At 43.2% G+C, this 27,023-nt stretch overlaps 1 protein-coding gene across 1 annotated transcript; it reads right to left on the bottom strand.

Moving 5' to 3' along the window:
* Window positions 1-173: 173 nt before the first annotated feature.
* Window positions 174-27,023, bottom strand: LOC141099691 (uncharacterized). The gene is made up of 8 exons (XM_073587652.1): window positions 26,891-27,023; window positions 26,710-26,807; window positions 12,893-13,042; window positions 12,584-12,763; window positions 12,378-12,501; window positions 12,197-12,294; window positions 11,908-11,998; window positions 174-1,675 (listed from the first exon to the last, which is right to left on the bottom strand). The coding sequence occupies exons 1-8, from the start codon at window positions 27,021-27,023 to the stop codon at window positions 231-233; spliced, it is 2,319 nt and encodes a 772-aa protein (XP_073443753.1). The 3' UTR covers window positions 174-230.

The following is a 27,023-nucleotide window of genomic DNA, read 5'->3' as shown; positions in this document are numbered from 1 at the left end:
GACTAACCTTCAGGGGGTGAATTATGGGTATAGTTTTATATTTGCAATTAATAAGGTTTAGTTTTTTCCTTTCGTCAGCAAACATGAGGAATGACAAGAGACAACCCATTTAAGAAAATTCCATTTTGGTTAAAACTATTCCAACATTATGAACATATAAAAGGATTCTCCCCTATGTGACATCTCTGATGTTTATTAACAGTTGATTTCCAAGTAAAATATTTCCCACATTAAGAAAATGAAAAAGGCTTCTCCTCTATGTGACTGCTCTGATGTCTAACAAGAAGTGCTTTCTGGTTAAAATATTTCCCACATTCTGAACTGGAAGAAGACTTCTCCCCTGTGTGAGTTCTCTGGTGGGTAAGAAAACGTGATTTCTGTGCAAAATATTTCCCACATTTTAAACATGAAAAAGGCTTCTCTTCTGTGTGGATTCTGTGGTGCTTAACACAATCTGATTTCTGTATAAAACATTTCCCACATTCTGAACAGGGAAAAGGCTTCTCCCCTGTGTGAATTCTCTGGTGATTAACACAAGCTGATTTATTGTTAAAACATTTCCCACATTCTGAACAGGAAAAAGGCTTCTCCCCTGTGTGAATTCTCTGGTGGGCAACAAAATGTGCTTTCTGTGTAAAATATTTCCCACATTCTGTACAAGAAAAGGGTTTCTCCCCTGTGTGAGTTCTCTGGTGCTTAACACAATTTGATTTCATGTTAAAACATTTCCCACATTCTGAACATGAAAAAAGTTTCTCCCCTGTGTGAGTTCTCTGGTGCTTAACACAATTTGATTTATTGTTAAAACATTTTCCACATTCTGAACAGGAAAAAGGCTTCTCCCCTGTGTGAGTTCTATGGTGATTAACCAAATCTGATTTCTTGTTAAAACATTTCCCACATTCTGAACATGAAAAAGGCTTCTCCCCTGTGTGATCTCTCTGGTGCGTAACACAATCTGATTTTTTGTTAAAACATTTCCCACATTCTGAACAGGGAAAAGGCTTCTCCCCTGTGTGAGTTCTCTTGTGGGTAAGAAAATGTGATTTCTGTCCAAAACATTTCCCACATTCTGAACATGAAAAAGGTTTCTCCCCTGTGTGAGTTCTCTGGTGAATAACACATTGTGATTTCTGGTTAAAACATTTCCCACATTCTGAACATGAAAAAGGCTTCTCCCCTGTGTGAGTTCTCTGGTGGTTAACAAAATGTGATTTCCGTGCAAAATATTTCCCACATTCTGAACAGGAAAAAGGCTTCTCCCCTGTGTGAATTCTCTGATGTGTAACAAAATGTGATTTATGTGCAAAACATTTCCCACATTCTGAACAGGAAAAAGGCTTCTCTCCTGTGTGGATTCTCTGGTGGGCAACAAAATGAGATTTCTTGTTAAAACATTTCCCACATTCTGAACATGAAAATGACTTCTTTGCTTTAGGAGCAGTTTGCTTTTTATTGCCTCTTTTGTGACTTTGATTTTCCTTAGTAGTCAGTAATGAATCAGAAGATGGGACCTGTTTCATAGGATCAGATGGCAGATCTTTGCTGTGAATGGATGATGATATATCTGGAGTAACAGCAATCACTTCAGTTGTATCTTGTAGGATCTCAAGATCATCAGATTTCAAAATTAAAGATGTCAGCTGTCCCTCTGATCTCCTGGTATAGTCATCTGCTAAGATAAAAACAATTATTTTTTAATAAAATATCCTTGAGTTTTATATTTTTGAACATTTCTACTTAAACTGTCCATAAAAATGGCAAGCTATGTATAAAACTTTAATTATTTACCAAGACAATGACAGTTCACAGTCTAATAGAAAACCTTGTTGGATGAACCAGTAGTGTGCGGTGTTCAACTGTTTGTTCATTCTGCCTCCCAAATATCGAATAGAAAGAAACCAATCAATGTTATGTAGGCGAAAATAATACCAATTCTCATCTCACAAAAAACAAGTCCCCACTCAGGTCCATCATCTGTCAATGGAAAAACAGAGGTTCCCGCACTATTAGTGGCTCAAAGGCTGTTGAAAAGCAACAAGGTTTCTATAAACCAATCCAGCAAAATCCGCTCTCACTTCGGAGTCTTGCAGTGTGCGCAAACAACATTTAGGATCCCTGTATTGAGCAATATTATAGTGAGAAGAATCCACTTAATTTTTGGTGTGTGTCTCCTGGAGCACAATCTGGGCACTATGTGCTGGGTAATAAAATGGCAGATGTGTAATTTTCACTCTCCAACATCCACTGCGTGTTAATTTCTGGAACGTGACTGTGGAGTCAAAATATTCACTCCTCCTAAGGATTATAACCCTCAGTGAATTAATTTATAAAATGGAATCACTTTATGGGGATTTCGACTATTCTAGATTTCTGTCATTTAGTTACATTAGGGCTTCTGCATATGATGTGTCCAATCTCATCTGGGATCTGTTCCTGCTGTCCAGCTGGAGTAATCTGCTCCCTACTTCAGCCAATTGGAAAGTACCACACCCTACTAAAGCGCAAAGCACATGGCCGGAATCTGCCAGATACAGCGTTGTTCTCCTCTGGTTCAGTCCTCTGTGCTCAGCTTGTGACTTGTGTATTTGTTTCCTGTTGTGACCGTGGCCCGTTTACTGACTACTCTTGTGTCTTCTGATTCTGTCCTTCTGGTTCTGACCCAGCTACCTGACTATTCTTCTTGCCATCTAACACCACAGAATAGCAGGTAACACCATGGTCCAAGCCTAGAGGTCCCAGTGTAAGTCCAGATCCATGTAAAGGTGTAAAAGGGCAATGAGCAAGGCAATCCTTGGGATATGGACAGCAGAGAAGATAGAGCCAAGCATGTTCATGGAGGACATCTTTTGAGCTGCCAGGTGACCATGAACAGTGCTCCCAATACATTATGTCTGCAAACTATTCCAGCTAGATCTGCATTCAAATAGCTAAATGGCGCTCCTTCCCTTCTGAACACTGCCATGTGCCCAGACAGTAGTGTACAACCGTATATAGGGTATAGTGCGAAGCTGGAAAATAATTTGTAAGATCCATTTGTTTTCTATTATCCTTTGTGCAGAATTCCAAACTTACCACCACATAAAGTGACACACGTCAGATATTAATAATGGGGCCTGATTAGGAACTACTGAAATGATCAAACTCCACAGTCTCCATCAGTAATAAATGAGAAACTAGTGGTGAAACCTCTCTGGTGTAATTAGAGTATGGGTCTCAGAGACTTCACAATCTATACTATCCTAAGCTCCAATATTTTCTGTCAGATGAGTTTCAAGAAGAAATATTAGGCATTTAAAGAGAACTGTGTATAAGGCCGGTTTCACACGTCCTGATATTTCCGGTACCGGAGACGTCCATGTGTGTAATACTTGTGGTACCCGTGTGACAACCATGTGCAGCATCAGTACCACATGGACGGCCGGCAGGGAAGAAGCGCTATAGTAAGCCCTGTTCCCCGGTGGCCGGTGCTGAAGACGCTCTCATCATTCTCCCCTGCTCTGCCGGCGGGGTGAATGATGAGAGTTATATTAAAGTCAGAATGATGACAGCAGGTGGGGGCTTTTGGGTCTATTACCCCCTTCAACCTACACCTGCTGCTACTAAGAACAGTGGCAGCAGGAGCGGATGATGGGAGTATTCCTCACCCGCCGCCTGCACTATAAGTAAATGAATGAAAAAAACGGCATGGGTTCCCCTGTATTTTCTATAACTAGTCTGGCAAAACTCACAACTGGGGGCTGCAACCCTCAGCTGTCAGCTTCAGCAAGGCTGGTTATCAAGAAAAGAGGGGTCCCCACAGTTTTTTTTATTTAATAATTTAAGAAAACGGCCTGGGGTCCCCTCCATTTTTGACAACCAGCCTTGCTAAAGCTGACATCTGGGGGCTGGTATTCTCAAGCTTGTAAGGGGCCATGGATATTAACCCCCCCAGCCTAAAAATAGCAGCACGCAGCTGCCCAGAATAGCCACATCTATTAGATGCTCCAATTCTGGTGCTTTGCCTGGCTCTTCCCACTTGCCCTATAGTGGTGGCAAATGGGGTTCATATTTGTGGGGTTGATGTCACCCTTGTATTGTCATGTGACATCAAGCCCACGGCTTAGTAATGGAGAGATGTCTATAAGACACCTATCCATTTCTAATACTATAGTTATATGGTAAATACACAGCCATAATAAACTCTTTTATTAGAAATAAAGCAAAACGCAGTTTTCGTTTTTTTATTTAAAAATAACCCACAGAATTCTCACGGTGATCTGCTGTGAAGTCACTAAGCTTAAACTGTGGTGACCTCATCACTGACTTTTTCCCACGGTCCTGAGGTCACTGCAGTTCAGCCTGGTTGGAAACCTCGATGATGTCACTGCTGGTCAATGATACTGCGCTTACAGCAGCTCATTCACCAGTGGTTCTCAACCTGGACGGTCGCATCTTGGCACCAAACAGGTTGAAAACTAATTATCCCCCAGATAAAGATTACGGCGTGGGACAGAGCGACAGAAAGGTATAGTATATTGTTGTTTTTTATTTTTATTACAGGAGAACGAGCTCTTTGGTGGAAATAGGCGTTAGGTGAGTATAACTGTGTTTGTTATTTTTAAATAAAAAAGGAAAACTGTTTTGTTTTATTTCTAATAAAAGGCTTGATTCTGGCTGTGTCTTTATTTACCATGTAACTATGGGGTTAGTAATGGATAGACACCTTTCCATTACTAAGCCGTGGGCTTGATGTCACCTGACAATACAAAGGTGACATCAACCACACAAATATGAACCCCACTTGCCAACACTACAGGGTAAGTGGGAAGAGCCGGGCAAAGTGTCGGAATTGGCGCATCTAATAGATTTGTCTTTTTCGGGCAGCTGCGGGCTGGTTATTGTTTGATCTGTATTTGTAGTTTTCAGTTAATGAGATTCTCGTGCTTTGGGGTGGGTTTGTGGGAGTGGCTGTGGGCGGGTCTTATGTGGTGCTCTACGTACATATTCATCTATATTGGCTTATGACCCTGATCCTTCAGTGACCTGCCCCCTATTTTACATAAAAAACTACATCCAGAAAAATGTCACCGGCAATGGCATCTATAAATCTATAAGTAAGAGATATTACTGAACAGGCGCTGCCAGTGTCATTTGCACATTTTTTGTCTAAGCCTCACAATAGCCACAATATTATAGGCATTATCACCAATAATATCAATGCTATTATATGTATTATGTAATAATGGGGGGCAGGTCAGTGAGGGATCAGTGATCTGTCATAAGCCAATACAGATGAATATGTAATCAGCGCACCACATAAAGCCCTGCCCACAGCCCCACCCCAGTGCCCCACCCACAGCCCCGCCCCAGAGCACGAGAATTTCATGAACTGAAAACTACAAATACAGATTAAACAACAACCACAAGACGGATTTCATCACCAGGTATCATTGTAATCAGTATAACGGCGCTGACCTGACAGTGTCTGTAGGTTACTGAGCACAATCCTGCTGACAGGTTCCCTTTAAATTTAGATCTTAGACATTTGGAAGAGGCGATGGAGAGATTTTTTTCAAGACTATCACGGAGTTACAGACTCACATTAGGCAGGAAGGCCGATCCCACCACAATCAAATTATCATACAGAAGGAACAGGTTAAAAAAAAAAGACATAGAATAAAAAATGTTACATCCCCAACATCAACGTATGTACAAGGGGAGAACACTAAACTGGAGCTGCACTCATTTATGGTGGACCATTGGAGCCACTATGAGTCCTGACCAGAAGAGTAGAGAAAGACACTATTATTAACCCCTTCATGACCAAGCCTATTTTGACCTTAATGACCAGGACATTTTTTGCAATTCTGACCAATGTCCCTTTATGAGGTAATAACTCTGGAACGCTTCAATGGATCCTAGCGATTCTGAGAATATTTTTTCATGACATATTGGGCTTCATGTTAGTGGTAAATTTAGGTTGATAATTTTTGCGTTTATTTGTGAAAAAATCAGAAATTTGGGGGAAATTTTAAAAATTTCACAATTTTCAAAATTTGAATTTTTATTCTGTAAAACCAGAAAGTTATGTGACACAAAATAGTTACTAAATAACATTTCCCACATGTCTGCTTTACATCAGCACTATTTTGGAAACAAAATTTTTTTTTGTTAGGAAGTTATAAGGGTTAAAAGTTGAGCAGTGATTTCTTATTTTTACAACAAAATTTACAAAACCATTTTTTTAGGGACCACCTCACATTTGAAGTCACTTTGAGGGGTCTATATGGCAGAAAATACCCAAAAGTGACACCATTCTAAAAACTGCACCCCTCAAGCTACTCAATACTACATTCAAGAAGATTATTAACCCTTCAGGTGTGTCACAGTGACTGAAGCAACATGGAAGGAAAAAATGGACATTTTAATTTTCCAACAAAAATTTTCTTTTAGCATCAATTTTTTCATTTTCACATGGGCAAAAGGATAAAATGGATCTTAAATTTTGTTGGGAAATTTCTCCTGAGTACACCGATACCTCATATGTGGTCATAAACCACAGTTTGGGTGCACAACAGGGCTCAGAAGGGAAGGAGCGCCATTTGACTTTTTGAATGGAAAATATGCTGGAATATTTAGCGGTTGCCATGTCGCGTTTGGAGAGCCCCTGTGTGCCTAAGCATTGGAGCTCCCCCACAAGTGACCCCATTTTGGAAACTAGACCCCCGAAGGAACTTATCTAGATGTGTGGTGAGCACCTTGAACCCCCAAGTGCTTCACAGAAGTTTATAATGCAGAGCCGTGAAAATAAAAAATATTTTTTTTTCCTCCAAAAATTATTTTTTAGTCAGCAATTTTTTATTTTCACAAGGGTAATAGGATAAATTGAACCCCAAAAGTTTTCCAGTTTGTCCTGAGTACACTGGTACCCCTTATGTGGGGGGGACCACTGTTTGGGTAAACGTCAAGGCTTGGAAGGGAAGTAGTGACGTTTTGAAATGCAGACTTGATGGAATGGTCTGTGGGCATCATGTTACATTTGCAGAGCCCCTGATGTACCTAAACTGTGGAAACCCCCCACAAGTGACACCATTTTGGAAACTAGACCCCCAAGGAACTTATCTAGTTGTGTGGTGAGCACCTTGATCCCCCAAGTGCTTCACAGAAGTTTATAACGCAGAGCCGTGAAAATAAAAAATAATTTTTTTCCTAAAACAAATGATTATTAGCCCGCAATTTTTTTTTCACAAGGGTAACAAGAGAAATTGGACCCCAAGAGTTGTTGTCCAGTTTGTCCTGAGTATGCTGGTATCCCATATGTGGGGGGGACCACTGTTTGGGCACACGTTGGGGCTTGGAAGGGAAGTAGTGACATTTTGAAATGCCGACTTGATGGATTGGTCTGCGGGCGTCATGTTACGTTTTCAGAACCCCTGATGTGAAGAAACTGTGGAAACCCCCCACATGTGACCGCATTTTGGAAACTAGACCTCCCAAGGAACTTATCTAGATGTGTGGTGAGTACCTTGAACCCCCAAGTGCTTCACAGAAGTTTATAACGCAAAGCTGTGAAAATAAAAAATCATTTTTTTCCTTCAAAAAATGATTTTTTAGCTTGCAATTTTTTATTTTCACAAGGGTAACAGGAGAAATTGGACCCCAAAATTTGTTGTCCAGTTTGTCCTGAGTACGCTGGTACCCCATATGTGGGGGGAACCATTGTTTGGGCACACATCAGGGCTCGGAATGGAAGTAGTGATGTTTTGAAATGCAGACTTTCAAGGAATGGTCTGCAGTCGTCGTTACATATGCCCCTGATGTGCCTAAACAGTAGAAACCCCCCACAAGTAACCCCATTTTGGAAACTAGACCTTCCAAGGAACTTATCTAGATGTCTGGTGAGCACTTTGAACCCCCAAGTGCTTCACAAAAGTTTATAACGCAGAGACGTGAAAATAAAAAAAACATTTTTTTCCACAAAAATAATTTTTTAGCCCCCAATTTTTTATTTTCCCAAGGGTAAAAGGAGAAATTAGACCCCCAAAGTTGTTCTGCAATTTTTCCGGAGTACGCTGTTACCTCATATGTTGGGGTAAACCACTGTTTGGGCACACGTCAGGGCTTGGAAGGGAGGGAGCACCGTTTGACTTTTTGAACGCAAAATTGGCTGGAATCAATGTTAGCACCATGTCGCGTTTGGAGACCCCCTGATGAGCCTAAACAGTGGAAACCCCTCAATTCTAACTCCAACCCTAACCCCAACACACCCCTAACCCCAACACATCCCTAACCCTAATCCCAACCCTAACCATAACCCTAACCTCAACACACCCCTAACCCTAATCCCAAAACTGACGATAACCCTAACCACAAGTCTAACCCTAATCCCATCCCTAACCCCAACAAACCCCTAACTCTAATCTTAACCCTAATTCCAACCCTAACCCTAATTCCAACCCAAACCTTAACCCTAATTCCACCCTAACCCTAATTCCATCCTAACCCTAACCCTAATTCCAACCCTAACCCTAACCCTAATTCCACAATAATCTTAATTCCATCCCTAACCAGAATTCTAACCCTAATTCCAACCTTAACTGTTGTGAGCTCATCTGTTCATTCACCTTTTGTGTCCGAGGATCTCCCTCTTCTGGTGAAGGAAGGTAGTGAGGCTGATTTGGATGAAAGAAACCAAACACCTGATCAGGTGGATTGTGACTGGGTAACAGGAACTTCAGACTGGATATAAGGCAGCCGACACCCTTCTGAGTGGCTGGTGATTTTCTCTGCTGGATTCTTGGAGACCAGTCTGATTCCTGCTTCCCAAAGATAAGTTTTTGCTCTGCTATTGAACTTATTAGTTTTGGTTCTGTTTACCTTGTTTTTTGAGTTCAGCCATCCCTGGCCGGGGGTGTGCTGGATTCTTAATCCTTGATCAGTGTTCTCTTTTGCTCTGCTTTCAGAATATTCTGAGTGCTGATATAGGGTTTGAAGTCTAGTGACTTCAGGGTCCTTTTTGCTTATCAGTTGTGTTGGTAATATTTTTAGCAGGGTTTTGTCGGATTGCAGACAGCAGCTTTTCTGTCCTGTCCTTTTTAGTTAGCTTGGGCCCCATCGTTTACTCAACCTATCTTTCTATCTGTGTTAGTGTTTTCATCTTGTTTCACCGTCATTATATGTTGGGGGCTGCCTATTGCTTTGGGGTCTGCTCTGGGGCAGTCAGTTTTTCCCTTTTCTCTCTTTAGGCTTATTTAGATCTCCGGCTGTGACGAGGTGTCTAGGATCACCGTAGGAACACTCCACGGCTACTGCTAGTTGTGTGATAGGATTAGGGGTCTGCAATCCGCTAGTTTCCAACCTCTCTGATTTTCTGGGCTGAGCTTGTGTTTTGTTTTTTCCTCCTCGGTGACTCAATCATAACACCTAACCCTAATTCCAACCCTAACCCTAATTCCACTCTAACCCTAACCCTAATTCCAACCCTAGCCCTAACTCCACCCTAACCCTAATTCCACCCTAACCCTAATGGAAAAATGAAAATAAAAATGTTTTCTTTATTTTATTATTTGTTTCTACCTAAGGGCGTATAGAGGGGGGGGTTTATTTACGTTTTATTTTATTTTGATCACTGTGAGAGTTTATCACAGTGATCAAAATGAATGAATCGAATCTGCAGCCGGCAGATTTGAGCGGGCGCACTGCGCATGCGCCCACCATTTTCCAAGATGGCGGCACCCATGATCCGGGACCGCGGGACATCGGGAGCAACAGCGGCACTCGGAAGGTACCGGGGGTTGGGAGGGGATGTGATCGGACTGCGGGGGGAACGGAGGGAAGGCGGGGGGAGCAGATGATGACAGCGGAGGCAGATCTGTCATTCAGTGGCAGATCGCCGGTGTGGGGGGGTCGGATCGGTGTCTCCAAGCATGCCCGATGCTACTGCAGCATCAGCCATGGCTGGATTTGTAATATTTCATCAAATTTCATTGATGAAATATTATTATCGCTCTGATTGGCTGTTTCACTTTTAACGTCCAATCAGAGCGATCATAGCCACATGGGGGCGAAGCCACCCCCCCTGTGGTGAAGTACAAAGCTCCCTGTGTGTGCGGGTGTGACGACTCCTGGAGTGGACCCTCTGGGTCATGGCACCAACCCTCCCAGGGCGAGCTGGCCTAGTGAGAACCACCCCCTATACAGGGAGTGTCAGGAGCAAGCCCCAGGGGATAAGATACCACGACTGCTGGCACCAGGCGGCCGGTTCACAGGAGACACGAGTGAGTGTGTCTGAAGGAAGGTGCAGGATACTAGGGAATACCAGCTGGATACATGGGTGTGCGCTAAATACAGGATAGTGCAAGACGGGTACAAGTGGGCACAAATGACGTGCAGCGACCAGTACGTCTGGATGTGAGCAAAACAGGACGCGTGCCAGAAACACGACAGAGTACTGAATTGAGCAACAGACGTGCCAGGAGGCGTAACAGAGCACAAGGACAGAGTGAGTGCCCGGAGGCACGGCTGAGCATGAAACAGAGCACAGGATCAGAGTGTGTGCCAAGAGGCACGACTGAGCATGAGACAAAGCAAAGTGAAAGTTCAGAACGTGTGCCAGGAGGCACAATAGAGTACAAAGCAGAGCAGAGGACCTGAATACAGCGCACAGCCAGGCAGGGACACAACCAACTAGGCCAGGAAGCACAACAATAATCAGGGACCTCCCATAGGGAGAGGTAGCCTGATATAGCACATGACCAGTACAGCTTCCGGGTCAGGTCCTAATGCCTGATAGCACATGACCACTACAGCTTCCGGGTCAGATCCTCCTTTACCATAGAGAGGACCGACCTGGAGACAGACCTGACAGGAGCGCGCACGCACAAGCGCGACATGGAGGGAGTGGAAACCTGGGTATGAGAAGTGCGCGTGCTCAGCCGACGGGGCCCCCTGAGCGGCCGCAGTGAGCGCGGCATGACAGCGGATTGGGTGACCTTTAAGTGACCCCGGTCACTCGACCCGCAGGAGGGCAATTATTTCATGACGCCACATAGGCGTCACTGGTCATATTGGCACGGCTTTTCATGATGCCTATGTGGCATCATTGGTCGGGAAGGGATTAAAGAGAAATGAATATTCAAGGCCCTCCAAGCCCATGGGCGTGGAATGCAGTGAATATTCATTTCTCTTTAGCAGTGGGAACAGGAGTTAGCCGCAGCCACCGGCTCCAGCCTCCTGTGACCCGCTGCTCCGCCAGAGCCGGTACATCCGAACTATAAGATGCACCCCCCATTTCCCTCCAGATTTTTGAAGGAAAAAAGTGTGTCTTTAGTCCAAAAAATATGGTAGTTTTAATATAAATTGAAAAGTCAGGATAAAGGGAAACTCTGCTGTTATTGTACAGAAATTCACACTTGGCCTCACTGCACATTTACTATTGTCGATTTTAAAAGGGAAGTTTGGCCAGAAAGACTGGACCTGGTCTTGTAGGGACCATGAGACATTCAGCAGCACAGAAGGGAGAGAAGAGTCATCCGATAAGATCTCAGGGATCTAGGAAGCCAACAGCATCATTACCCTCCGCTTTCTCTTACAGGCCCAGCATAATATTTTTCTTCAAGTGATTTTCTAACCTGTCAGCACATTCTACGTACGCTGTCATTTGGCTTTATAGTTTACAGATCTGGGCAGGTAACGGTCAGCGTCTCCTCAACCCAGGGAGTAGGTGGCTCCTCCAGGTTGTAAGGTCTATAGAAAAGGGCTTTCAATGCCCAAAGTCATTTGCAGTTTTGGTGGAGGAGAATGTTGTGGTCTAGAGGCAAAATGGTGATCATGGTAATACGGCCGGACTACACCACCGATAAAGCAGCCACAGCCGGTGACTGAGAGGAATCTGTGACGTCTCTGCATTCAGTGGTTACTACTCACCTGGGTAGTCATATGTGGCACTCTCCTCTTTACACCACTCATCATCTCTCACATATGTCTCTGTAGTATTAATATGGGTCAGATCTTCACCCTGAAACAAATATTGTAAAAGTCACCGACAGATGGAGAAGTCCCATCTATGATCAGCTCTAATCCTGCCACCTCCACTGTTCTCATCACACAAGTATAAAACATATAATACTGGTGGTTAAAACAAGACTGAGCACAAGACCTTCACAGCCGTCTACACATCAAAGGGGAGATCTCCTGACACCTTCTCTCCATCTACCTGATGATCCTGAGGAGCACTGGGATCTTCTTGTTTACAGTCCTGTGGAAGAAGAGGATGGGGACATCTCTCTGGTGTTGTCCTCTTACTGGATAGATCTGGAGGAAACACATACAGGGACTAAATTCATTCTCTACATACAGATAATTATAGGCCGTGTGTATTTAGTCCTGTCTATTACCTGGTGATGTGAGCGGCTGGGGAACCTCCATTATGACGTTCTTGTACAGATCTCTGTGTCCTTCTAAATACTCCCACTCCTCCATGGAGAAATAGACGGCGACATCCTGGCACCTTATAGGAACCTGACACATACAATGATACCGTCATCCCCCGATCCCTTCATAGCGTTACTGTATAATGTCCCAGCATTCCCAGCAGTGTCACCTCTCCAGTCAGCAGCTCAATCATTTTGTAGGTGAGGTCTAGGATCTTCTGGTCATTGATGTCCACATGGATCTGGGGGTGAGGTAGAGGCCCTGTGATTGGGCTCAGGGGTCTTCCCCATCCCTCAGACACAGGGTCCTGACAGCGATCACTAGAGGTCTTCTTCACCACTGTGTAATCCTGGTTATGGAGAGACACATTAATAAATCTCACTACAGACATTTCCAGAGTCCTCACCTCTCCAGTTCTGTCCATCTGTTATTCCCATAGATAAGAATGATGTAATGTGACGTCATCAGAATCTCTCACCTCTCCAGTGAGACGGAAGAGGATCTCTAGGGTGAGGTGTAACATCCTCTCCGCCATCTTGTCTCTGTCCATATCCATCCTTGATGGGTAAATCAGGAATATTTTCTTTTGCAGAAGATCTTCACTGAGAGGATCCGATAATGTAGAGACCTGAATGAGAAGATGATGAGCCAATGTAACATCATAAGAATCCTGTGTAATAATACAATTACTGGCGATAATAAGGGAAACATATGAGATTTATTATTTTACAGTGTTTAGTTTTGTTCCCTGACATCCCCCCAGTTCCATCACTCTCATTCCCTTCTTTTGAGGTCCATACCATCAGACTCTTCCGTCCCTTCTCCCTCACAGTAGCGGTCATATACCGGCCTCCAGGCTCACCCACGTCTGTTGTGAGTACATTTGCCCCTTCACCTGTGATGTCTGATGAACTCCCTCTGCTGGTGAAGGGAAGTAGTGAAATTGAGTTGGATGGGAAGAACCTGTCATCTGAACAGGTGGAGTGTGATTGGACATCCAGAATCTCTGAGTGAATATAAGGCAGCCAACGCCCTGCAGGGTTGCTGGTGATCCTTTCTGCTCTGAGTTCTGGCATCCAGTTTAGTTCCTGTCTACTAAAAGCTAAGTTTTTGCCCTGCTATTATTCCATGAAATTTTGTCTGGTTTACTTAGTGTTTGCGTTCAGCCAGCCCTTGCTGGGACTGGCTGAATTCCATTTTTGTCTCTGATCAGTTGATCTATTTGCTCTGGTTTCAGAATATACCTGAGTGCTGATATAGAGTTTTTGAAGTCTAGTGACTTCAGGGCCTTTTTTCCTATCAGACTGTTGGGACATTTTTGGTAGGTTTTTTGCAGATTGCAGCCAGCATCTTTTCTGTCCTTTCCCATCTAGTTAGTTGGGCCCCATCGTTTGCTCAGCCTGTCTTTCTGTCTGCGTTTGTATTTTCATCTGTTTTTCACCGACAATACATGTTGGGGGCTGTCTATTGCTTTGGGGTCTGCTCTGGGGCAGTTTAGATTTCCTCTTTCTTTCTTTAGGCTTATTTAGCTCTCCGGCTGGGACGAGGGGTCTAGGACCACCGTAGGAACCCCCCACGGCTACTGTTAGTTGTGGTGAATAGGATCAGGGGTCTGCAATCCGCTAGTTACCAACTTCTCCGGTTTTCTGGACTTAGCTTGTATTTTTGTTTTCTCCTCCTCCGGTGACTCATTCATAACACACGTCCTTGACCACTTTTCAGCCTGTCTGCCGCACTTCATGTCCTCAGAACTACCAACTCTTATCCTGGGAGACTTCAACATCCCCATTAACAGCCCTACTTCCACATCTGCATCCCAGCTTCTATCACTAACCACCTCTCTCGGCCTCTCACAGCGCTCAACCTCTGAGACACACAAAGACGGTAACACCCTTGACCTGGTCTTTGTCCGGCTTTGCTCAATCTCCTACCTAAATAACTCACCACTTCCCCTCTCTGACCACAATATTCTCTCCTTCACGCTCACAAATCCTCGCCCACCCCAGCACACTCCTACCTATCAAACATTCAGAAATCTACAAGCCATTAACCCTCAGACACTTTCAGACTCCCTACAATCTTCCCTATCCCAATCTCCTCTTTTTCCTGTCCTAATCTGGCTGTTCATCACTACAACACACTCTTACAACCACCCTTGACCAGGTAGCGCCCCTCACCCTCAAAACCTCCAAACACAGAGTAAAACAGCCCTGGCTCACATCGCAAACTCAATTTCTCCAGCGATGCTCTAGGAGTGCTGAACGCTGACGGAGAAAAACCCGCACACCAGAAGACTTCATCCACTTCAAATTTATGTTAAGAACCTATAACGCTGCCCTTCACCTCGCCAAACAGACCTACTTCACCACCCTGATCTCCTCACTAGCCAACAACCCCAAGAAACTTTTTGACACTTTTCACTCCCTCCTCTGGCCAAAAGCACAAGCCCCTATCACAGACATTTGTGCTGATGACCTGGCCTCCCATTTTATAGAGAAAATAGATAATATCCGTCAGGACATCCGCTCCCAACCACCAAGTGCTGTGACTCCCATCCCTAATTGCATTTCCCCTGGCTCACTTTCCACATTTGATCCCATCACAGAAGAAGAAGTCTCCAGACTCCTCTCTTCTTCTAGCCCAACTACATGCACTACCGACCCCATTCCCTCACAACTCCTCCAGTCTCTCTCTCCAGTCATCACAACTCACCTAACTACAATCTTTAATCTCTCCCTCTCCTCAGGCATTTTCCCATCCTCCTTCAAACACTCTATCATTCTTCCATTATTAAAGAAACCTGCTCTCGACCCATGATGCACAAACAACTACAGACCAGTCTCCAATCTCCCCTTCATCTCTAAACTCTTGGAGCGCCTAGTCTACTGCTGCCTTACCCGTTACCTCTCCCCTCACTCCCTCCTAGACCCTTCACAGTCTGGCTTCCGACCCCTACATTCGACTGAAACTGCACTCATCAAAGTGACCAATGACTTTCTGACAGCAAAATGTAACGGTGAACACTCTCTGCTCATTCTTCTTGACCTTTCTGCAGCTTTCGACACTGTTGACCACCGTTTCCTACTCCATAGGCTCCAGTCACTAGGCATTAAGGAAATCTCTCTCTCCTGGTTCTCTTCCTATCTCTCTGACCGCTCCTTCAGTGTTTTGTTTGCTGGCTCCACGTTATCTCCTCTTCCTCTCGCTGTCGGGGTACCTCAGGGCTCAGTCCTTGGCCCCCTTCTCTTCTCTCTCTACACGGCCCCAATTGGACAGACCATCAGCAGATTTGGCTTTCAGTACCATCTTTATGCTGATGATACACAACTATATACGTCATCCCCTGACCTTACCCCCGCTGTACAACAGAATGCCAGTGACAGACTGTCCGCAGTCTCCAACATCATGTCCGCTCTCTATCTGAAACTTAACCTCTCAAAACCTGAACTTCTTCTGCTCCCGCCATCTACTAACCTCCCTAAATCTGTCATTTCCCTCTCCGTGGGTGGCACCATAATAACACCCCGGCAGCAGGCGCACTGTCTGGGTGTTATGTTTGACACCAACCTCTCCTTCACATCCCATATACAATCTCTTGCCCGCTCTTGCCACTTACACCTAAAGAACATCTCTAGAATCCGCCCTTTTCTCACCAGGGAAACAAAAAAAACCCTCATTGTCATTCTGATCCATTCCCGCCTGGACTACTGCAATGCCCTATTAATTGGCCTCCCCGCTACTCGACTTTCCCCTCTCCAGTTCATACTTAATGCAGCAGCCAGGGTCATCTATCCGGCTAATCGGTACTCGGACGCGTCCGCTCTTCGCCAGTCCTTACATTGGCTGCCCATTCATTATAGGGTCCAATTCAAAGTACTTGTTCTCACCCACAAAGCTCTCCACAGTGCGGCACCCCCCTACATCTCCTCCATCATTTCCATCTATCGGGCTAGCCGACCGCTGCGCTCTGCAAAAGACTTTCGACTAACCTCTGCACTAATCCGCGCCTCCCACTCCCGACTCCAAGAATTCTCCAGCGCTGCGCCAATACTCTGGAATGCTCTACCCCAAGAAATTAGGACTATCCACAATTTGCACAGTTTTAGGCCCTCTCTCAAAACACATCTATTCAGAGCAGCCTATCACGTTCACTAATCAAAGTCATTTTATGTGCAAGTGTGAATATGTAGCCCATTCACTATCTCTGTCCCCCACCTTCTCAAGATGGCTGGACCATCATTGTAAATACATCATTGTAAATACCCACCTGTACTTTGTATCTCCCCCACCTCATTGTAGATTGTAAGCTCTCACCAGCAGGGGCGGCTGATTTTACTTTAATTATTGTATTGTTAACGTTGTTACTTATGACTTGTGTTTTGAAACTGTTAAACTGTAAAGCACTGCAGAATATTTTGGCGCTACATAAATAAAGATTATTATTATTATTTTATCTACTAATAAAACCTATATATTTAGGCCACAGACAACAAGCAGTTTCCTCCTCGGAGTCGGCAGCTGAACACGTTCCTCATAGACTCATCTTCCATAACGCTAATTCTCGTCTCATTTACCGACACTGGAATCGGCATTAGCAATACTGCAGGAGATATTCATTACACGCGACATGAGAAATAACTCCTTCATGATGAGGACGACATCTTCATCTTCTACTGCGGCTCTAGAGACAGATGTGGCCAGAGTCGGTCACTGCCTCCATCCCCACCGGCCGTCTATATGAAGGTTTCCCGTCTTCCCCGCACTGGAATCTTCTCTCACGTTAGATCTCAGCTCTGAGTCACACACAGAAGTTTGAGGCTTTTAGAAAAGATTTTTTGTTTCCACAAACACAACGGACAGAAATGATCTGATCCCAAAGTCTCCATGTACAGTGATTTATGGGGATTATTTCTGGCCTTAGGCTTTCCTATATTACAAGAAAAACTCCAGAAAAAGCCGATATTAAAATGTTTCTAAAGAAAATTGGCTACAACAATTCTTGTAAGAAGAAAAAAATAACAAAAAAGCAGAAAACACATTTTATAATTTTTGACATGTTAAACATTTATTAAAAAGAAATTAACTCTTTTGTGCCCCAGAACATAGATGTACACCGCAGGGACGGCACAGGAGCGGCTGCAACAAAAACCCTGAAAAGCAAACATGACATCTAAGAAGGTGTGACAGAGTTTGGCTGAATGCCCCCCGCCTCCAAGTACTCGATAGTATGGGGCGGCCTAGTTACTGCGATACTTACATGCCTAATAATGGGGTCTGGGCTGCAATGTATGAAGGTCTATTAGGCTGGGCCAGAGGCAGCGTCCAATAAGTTACCTTATAACACCCCCATACACATTAGGCTAAAGTTACATGAAAGCTCTGATTTCGGGGGATTGGCCGACCATATAATGTATTTGGGGGCCTCCCGACAGATGATGTCAGGGCAGAGAAGGATCTGACATCCTGAATTTCAGAGGATTATCCGTCTGTTCTTCCTGTAGATAATCCTCCTCTAGAGGAGTCTGGAGGCGACTCTCTCATACAGACCACAGGAAAGCTGGAATATTTGTGTGTATGGGGGAGTCGGGAGAGATCGCCGTCTGCCAAATGACCGCTCAGCCAACTCTGATCTCATGTGTATGGGGCCGTTAGTATTATGTGGCGACCCTGAGGGTTCAGTCGCCACAGAGGTACTGCACCTCCTCCTGAGGTGTGGTACCCCACTATCCAGGTAAGGTGGAGACACCTGACCACACTCCAACACCGGCACCCCCACACCACAAAGTAGTGTAGCAAAGCACCCTTTGGTGGCTCCCTGCTTGGAACACGAAACGTGCTGGGAGGCGGGTGGAGTTTAGTTTGCACTCAAAAGAGCGGGAAGAGTTTAGGATTTGGTCAGTCTGACAGAGTCAGAGGAGGAGAGAAGATCCCCGGAGTGGGATGGATGGAAGGAAGTGCTGCAGCCGACCTCAGTGACCTGGGTCCGATGGCACAGGAAAGAGACATTATAGAAAGCCTGAATCTCCATGAGAAGGAAAGGATTGTACGAAACGTAAGGAGAGGAGGACTAAGGATTAGGGTTAGAGGAGAAGCCTTCCCAAGTTCACAGCGCAAGGCCGGGGTCCGGTCCCCGAGGTTGTATGGATACTAATGGTCCTGCAGCAGACACCGGCGGAATAGTAGTTGTCACCACTTTATTCCTACCCAAGACTTGCATCGTGAGTGAGCCGGGACTAGGTAGTAAGGAGTCCCCGAAGCAGGCTACTAGCTGTCTGCCGTACAAGTAGAGTTCATAGGAACATCTGACAGGAGGAACTCCAGTGTAACTCAGTACTGTGAGTACTTCACTATAGGCGCAACAAGGGAGACGTTCAGAAAAGGCATATGTTGGCGGAGTGTTGGAAAGGAGTACTTCATCTTGCCTGGAAGTTGGCTGAGCTCCTGACCCAGAGGACAGCACGGATGCAGGCCCTTGTACCACAACAGACTGTGAGTAAAGCTTTGGAACTACATTCCCTGGTGTCCTCCACTTATTCCTGCGTCCACCTGCTCAGCACTGCTACATCCCTCGCGCCTGACACTGCACCATCTACGTGTCACTTCACCTACACTGCCCTTGGACTACAGCCCTGCCTGTGGAGGGCTATTACATCATTGCTGCACCACACCATCTGTCCCAGAGGATCTGTCTGCAGCGTCGGCTTAACATCTTCATTGCCGAACACCACAGGTGGCGTCACGAATAGTGTTGAGCGATACCATCCGATATACAGAAATATTGGATCGGATTGGATCGGCCCGATACCCAAAAAAGTATCGGTATCGCCGATTCCGATACCGGAAGTCCCATTCAAGTCAATGGGACAGAAATATCGGAATTAAAAAAGCCCCTTTCTTTCCTTGTACATCCAGTTCGGGAGGGGGGAAGAGTGTGGGCGGTGCGTGGGCGGACAGTGTGCGTGTCTGTGTGTGCGGGCGGGGTCTGTATGGGCCTCTTGGGGGTCTGTACGGGCCTGATGGGGGTCTGTGCGGCCTTCCGGCGGTCTGTGCGGGCCTCTCGGTGGTCTGTACGGGTCTGATGGGGGTCTGTGCGGGCCTTCCGGCGGTCTGTGCGGGCCTCTCGGGGGTCTGTACGGGCCTGCCGGGGGTCTGTACGGGCCTGCCGGGGGTCTGTGCGGGCCTGCCAGGGGCTGTGAGTATGTGCAGGCATTGTCCGATGGGACTACAAGTCCCATCGGGCTATGACTGCTACAATGACAGTGATTGACACATTAGCCAATGATGGGACAGTAGTAGTCCCATCATCCGGCTAATGTGTTGAAGGTAAAAAATAAAAAACATACATACTACATACATACTACAGACATACTACATATATACAACATTCATACAACATACATACATACTTCATATATACTACATTAATACAACATACATACATACATACATACTACATACTACATGCATACTTCATATATACTACATTAATACAACATACATACATACTACATACTACATGCATACTTCATATATACTACATTAATACAACATACAGACATACTACATGCATACTACATATATACAACATTCATACAACATACATACTACATACATACTTCATTTATACTACATTCATACAACATACATACATACTACATATATACAACATTTATACATACTACATACATACTACATGCATACTTCATATACCGTATACTGCATTCATACAACATACATACATACTACATACATACTTCATATATACTACATTCACACAACATATATACTACATACATACTTCATTCATACAACATACATACATATATACAACATTCATACAACATACATACATACTACATACTTCATATATACTACATTCATACAACATAGATACATACTACATACATATATACTGTACAACATTCATACAACATACATACATACTACATACATACATACTACATACATACAACATACATACTACATTCATACAACATACATACATAGTACATACTACATACATACAACATACATACTACATACAATACATTCATACATTCATACAATACATACATACTACATTCATACAACATACTACATACATACTACATACATACAACATGCAACATATATACTACATACAATACATTCATACAATACATACATACTACATTCATACAACATACTACATACATACAACATGCTACAGACATACATACAACATACATACATACTACATTCATACAACATACATACATACAACATGCTACAGACATACAACATACATACTACATACAATACATTCATACAATACATACATATAGACATACAGTAGAATCATAGAATCATAGAATCATAGAATCGTAGAATCGTAGAGTTGGAAGGGACCTCCTGGGCCATCTGGTCCAACCCCCTGCTCAAAGCAGGATTCGCTAAATCATCCCAGTTAGATGTCTGTCCAGCCTCTGTTTGAAGACTTCCATTGAAGGAGAACTCACCACTTCTCGTGGCAGCCTGTTCCACTCATTGATCACTCTAACTGTCAAAAAGTTTTTTCTAATATCTAATCTGTGTCTCCTCCCATTCAGCTTCATCCCATTGCTTCTAGTCTTTCCTTGTGCAAATGAGAATAAAGTTGATCCTTCTACAATGTGACAGCCCTTTAGATATTTGTAGACAGCTATTAAGTCTCCTCTCAGTCTTCTCTTTTGCAAACTAAACATTCCCAAATCCTGCAACCTTTCCTCATAAGACAGGGTTTGCAGACCGGTCACCATTCTGGTCGCTCTTTTCTGAACTTGCTCCAGTTTGTTGATGTCTTTTTTAAAATGTGGTGCCCAAAATTGGACACAATATTCCAGATGAGGTCTGACCAAAGAGGAGTAGAGGGAAATAATTACTTCACGTGATCTAGACTGTATGCTTCTGTTAATACATCCTAGAATTGCATTTGCCTTTTTTGCTGCTGCATCACACTGTTGACTCATATTCAGTCTGTGATCTATTAGTATACCCAAGTCTTTTTCACATGTGCTGTCACTTAGCCCTATTCCTCCCATTCTATATATGCTTTTTTCATTTTTATTGCCCAGATGTAGTACTTTGCATTTCTCCCTGTTAAAAACCATTCTGTTAGTTGCTGCCCACTTCTCCAGTTTATTTAAATCTTTTTGAATCCTCTCTCTCTCTTCTCTAGTATTAGCTATCCCTCCTAGCTTTGTGTCATCAGCAAATTTAATCAGTTTACCCTCAATTCCTTCATCTAAATCGTTGATAAAGATGTTGAACAATACAGGGCCCAGGACAGAGCCCTGTGGTACCCCACTTGAGACATTCTTCCAACTGGATGTGCAGCCATTTACGACCACTCTTTGGGTCCGATCACTAAGCCAGTTATGAATCCACCTAACAGTTGCCTTGTCCATTCCATACTTAGTCATTTTTTCAATAAGGATTGTATGAGAGACTTTGTCAAATGCTTTGCTGAAGTCAAGATATACTATATTTACAGCATTTCCTTGATCCACCCAATCAGTAATACCATCATAGAAGGAAATTAAATTAGTCTGACATGACTTATTAGTTACAAACCCATGCTGACTCTGTTTAATCACTTCATTCTTATCCAGGTATTGACATACATGTTGTTTAATAATTTGTTCAAAGATCTTTCCTGGTATAGAAGTCAGACTCACCGGCCTATAGTTGCCTGGGTCCACCTTCTTCCCCTTTTTGAAGATAGGAACAACATTTGCTCTTCTCCAGTCTTCTGGCACTTCTCCTGTTCTCCAAGAATTTTCAAAGATTATGGAGAGGGGTTCAAAAATTTCTTCTGCTATCTCCTTCAGTACTCTGGGGTGTAATTCATCTGGACCTGGAGACTTGAATACATTTAGGTTAGCTAAGTGTTTCCTCACTATCTTTCTGTTTATAGATATCCTGGATTCTTCTATTCCCTTAATAGGACAGTGAATAACAGTTGATGTTACATTTCCTTTCTGAGAGAAAACAGATGCAAAATAGGAATTTAAAAGTTTAGCCTTCTCAACATCCTGTCTTACCATTTCATCATTTTCATCCTGTAAAAATCCTATAGCATCTTTGACTTTTCTTTTACTTTTGACATATCCCCAAAATCCTTTATTATTGCTTTTGACATCTCTTGCAAGCCTCAATTCATTTTCAGCTTTAGATAATCTGATTTGTGCCTTGCAGGTTCTGCAGACAGCATTATATTCTTCTTTAGATATGCCTCCTTCTTTCCATTTTATAAACATTTTTTGCTTCCTTTTTAGCATGTGCTTAAGTTCTGTGTTCATCCATCCTGGTTTCCTTAAATGCTTCCTATTCTTCCCTCTTTTCAGAATTGTTAACAACTGTGCTTTGAGAATTTCATTTTTCAAGATTTCCCATCCTTCCTGGACATTTTTGTCTTTAAGGATATCCAGCCATTGGATCCCTCCAATTCTCTTTCTGAATCCCTTAAAATCTGCCTTTCTGAAATCTAACCTTGACGTCTGAGTCTTCACAGGTCTTCCGCCTCTAGTTATCCAAAATTCTAAAATAGCATGGTCGCTACCTCCTAGGGTCCCAGCCACTTTTACCTCCTCAACCATTTCCTCCCTGTTTATAAGGATTAGATCCAAGGTAGCAGTTCCCCTTGTTTTCTCCTTTACCTTTTGGAAGATAAAGTTGTCAGCAAGAGAGGATAAGAATTTCCTTGACCTGTTAGTTTTGCCTGAGAGAGATTCCCAACAAATGTCTGGATAGTTGAAATCTCCCATGACAACTATGTCATATTTTTTGGAGAACTTGGCCATTTGATGCATAAAGAGTTCATCCATATCTTCAGCTTGCACAGGCGGCCTGTAGTAAATGCCTACAATGGTGTCCTTTCCATTGTTCTGTCCTTGTATTCTTACCCAAACAGTTTCCACAGAACTCCCAGTCTCTGAAGCTTCAATCTCTGTGCAGATATACGCATTTCTAACATACAATGCGACACCCCCTCCTCGTTTATCAAGTCTGTTTCTTGCAAATAAGTTGTATCCTTCTAGTCTTGTATTCCAATCATGTGTATTGTCCCACCAAGTTTCAGTGATTCCAATGACATCATATTTCTTTTCCTGTGTTAGTAGTTCCAATTCTCCTTGTTTGTTGCCCATGCTTTGTGCATTAGTATAGAAACATTTTAGTTTGTGATTGGTTTCTCCTTCTCCAATATTTTTTTTAATTAGATTCTTTCGTCTTTGTTCTTCCTTTCCACTTCTAATAGCAGAGTTCTCAGTAGCATTTGTCAGGTGTGTGGCTTTTTCTGGTCTTTTGCTTCCCTTCCCATGTTGTTCTAGTTTAAAGCTCTCCTTACAAGTGTAGCAAGGCGACTTCCAAATACCTGCTTTCCAGTCTTCGTAAGGTGCACCCCATCTCTAGCAAGTAGTCCATCGTATAAGTAGTTCACTCCGTGATCCAGAAATCCAAATCGTTGCTGACGGCACCATCAACGATTTGGATTTCTGGATCACGGAGTGAACTACTTATACGATGGACTACTTGTACATCTAACATAGAGTACATACTCACCATCACTTGTCACTTTGTTCCCCGAAGCCAGTGTCATCTATGGAAAAAATTAGAAAATAACAAACAAGCGATATACTCCCTGATCCGCAGAAATCCACGAGGGTCCCACGCCGATTTCCTGTGGAGAACAGGAACAGCAGCATCAGCTGATGCGACCGCTCTCCAGGGGGCTCCAGGAATCCAATGACGGGAGGTAGGTACCGTCCGCACTGTATTCCTCCGCCACTGTAAAAAAAAATAGTCCCTAGTCTCACTTTATGGCAAAAGCTGCGTGGGAACTTTCTCACACAGCAATGCCAAAAGTGAGACTAGGGACTATTTTTTTTACAGTGGCGGAGGACTACAGTGCGGAAGGATACCTACCTCCCGTCATTGGATTATTGAAGCCCCTAGAGAGCGGTCACATCAGCTGATGCTGCTGTTCTCCACGGGAAATCGGCGTGGGACACTCACTCGTGGATTTCTGCGGATCAGGGAGTATATCGCTTGTTTGTTCTTTTCTAATTTTTTCCATAGATGACACTGGCTTTGGGGAACAATGTGACAAGTAATGGTAAGTAAGTACTCTATGTTATATGTACTGTATGTCTATATGTATGTATTGTATGAATGTATTGTATGAAGTATGTATGTTGTATGTCTGTAGCATGTTGTATGTATGTAGTATGTATGTTGTATGAATGTAGTATATATGTAGTATGTATGAATGTATTGTATGTAGTATGTATGTAGTATGTTGTATGTCTGTATCATGTTGTATGTAGTATGTATGTTGTATGAATGTAGTATACATGTAGTATGTATGTATTGTATGAATGTATTGTATGTAGTATGTATGCAGTATGTATGTAGTATTTATGTTGTATGTCTGTAGCATGTATGTATGTATGTATGTTGTATGAATGTAGTATATATGTAGTATGTATTGTATGAATGTAGTATATATGTAGTATGTATGTATTGTATGAATGTATTGTATGTATGTATGTTGTATGTAGTAAGTATGTAGTATGTATGTATGTTGTATGAATGTAGTATATATGTATGCAGTATGTATGTTGTATGAATGTAGTATATATGTAGTATGTATGTTGTATATATGTAGTATGTATGTATTGTATGAATGTATGAATGTATTGTATGTATGTATGTTGTATGTAGTATGTATGTAGTATGTATGCTGTAAGTATGTAGTATGTATGTATGTTGTATGAATGTAGTATATATGTATGTTGTATGAATGTAGTATATATGTAGTATGTATGTAGTATGTATGTTGTATATATGTAGCATGTATGTATTGTATGAATGTATGAATGTATTGTATGTAGTAAGTATGTAGTATGTATGTATGTATGTTGTATGAATGTAGTATATATGTAGTATGAATGTAGTATGTATGTTGTATGAATGAATGTATGTTGTATGAATGTAGTATATATGTATGTAGTATATATGTATGTTGTATGAATGTAGTATATATGTAGTATGTATGTACAGTATGTTGTATGAATGCAGTATATATGTAGTATGTATGTTGTATGAATGTAGTATATATGTATGTATGTTGTATGAATGTAGTATGTATATAGCATGTATGTAGTATATATGTATGTTGTATGAATGTAGTATATATGTAGCATGTATGTAGTATGTATGTATGTCGTATGAATGTAGTATATATGTAGTATGTATGTATGTTGTATGAATGTAGTATATATGTAGTATGTATGTAGTATATATGTATATTGTATGAATGTAGTATATATTTAGTATGTATGTAGTATGTATGTATATTGTATGAATGTAGTATATATGTAGTATGTATGTAGTATGTTTGTTTTTTTTTACATTCAACACATTAGCCGGATGATGGGACTACTACTGTCCCATCATTGGCTAATGTGTCAATCACTGTCATTGTAGCAGGCATAGCCCGATGGGACTTGTAGTCCCATCGGACAATGCCTGCACACACACACAACCCCTGGGAGGCCCGCACAGACCACCGGCAGTCTACACAGACCCCCGGCAGCCGGTACAGACCCCCGGCAGGCCCGTACAGTCCCCCGAGAGGCACGTACAGACCCCCGGCAGGCGCTCACGGACCCCATCAGGCCCGTACAGACCCCCGAGAGGCCCGCACAGACCACCGGAAGGCCCACACAGACCGCGTATCATGATGCGCACAGACCGCGCATCATGATGACATCATTTCAGCAGCCAATCACAGCCACAACAGTGGCTCATTGCATTATGGGGACTTCCAATTCCGGTATCCGATATTGAAAAAATATCGGTACTCGGTATCGGAATTCCGATACAGCAAATATCGGCCGATACCCGATATTTGCAGTATCGGAATGCTCAATACTAGTCACGAATCATTCATTCATAAACTGTAACTATCAGAAGCACACTGAACACATTCCCTCTTTACAATGCGCGCCCAGGGCCACGGGCCAGGTCCCAGCTGCCGTGACATCTCCCATTGAAGCTCATCGGGCCCGGTACTGAGTACCCCGCCAGCCCTGGGAGGGCGACCCAACTACACTGACAGGCAGTGATGATACACGGCACTACAGTAGTACAGGGCATCACCGGAGCCATCAGAGGCTTGTATGTTGTGTGATCGCACTGATCAGAGGGGTTTAAAAATGGTTTAAAGTGGAAAAAATATCACAGTTTCAGCAACAAGAAATATCTGTCATCTACCTGATGATGCTGAGGAACACTGGGATCTTCTTGGTTACAGTCCTGTGGAAGAAGAGGACGGGGACATCTCTCTGGTGTTGTCCTCTTACTGGATAGATCTGGAGGAAACACATACAGGGACTGAATTCATTCTCTACATACAGATAATTATAGGCCGTGTGTATTTAGTCCTGTCTATTACCTGGTGATGTGAGGGGCTGGGGAACCTCCATTATGACGTTCTTATACAGATCTCTGTGTCCTTCTAAATACTCCCACTCCTCCATGGAGAAATAGACAGCGACATCCTGACACCTTATAGGAACCTGACACAT

The sequence above is a fragment of the Dendrobates tinctorius genome, unplaced genomic scaffold (assembly GCF_039654945.1).
Source record: "Dendrobates tinctorius isolate UK_male_01 unplaced genomic scaffold, ASM3965494v1 ptg000101l, whole genome shotgun sequence".
In the NCBI taxonomy this organism is placed as follows: Eukaryota; Metazoa; Chordata; class Amphibia; order Anura; family Dendrobatidae; genus Dendrobates; species Dendrobates tinctorius.
Note: the sequence above shows the minus strand (reverse complement) of the source record. Positions and strands in the feature narration are given on the sequence as shown.

Bases quoted from the DNA above. Each gene is read 5' to 3' on its own strand.
- LOC141099691 (XM_073587652.1), bottom strand. From the start codon at position 27,023: ATGTGTCAGGTTCCTATAAGGTGTCAGGATGTCGCTGTCTATTTCTCC. The intron at 13,043-26,709 runs GTAGATGACAGA...CTTCTCATTCAG, and splicing joins GTGTTCCTCAGCATCATCAG to GTCTCTACATTATCGGATCC. The intron at 12,295-12,377 runs GTAATAGACAGG...TGTTTCCTCCAG, and splicing joins CCAGCCGCTCACATCACCAG to ATCTATCCAGTAAGAGGACA.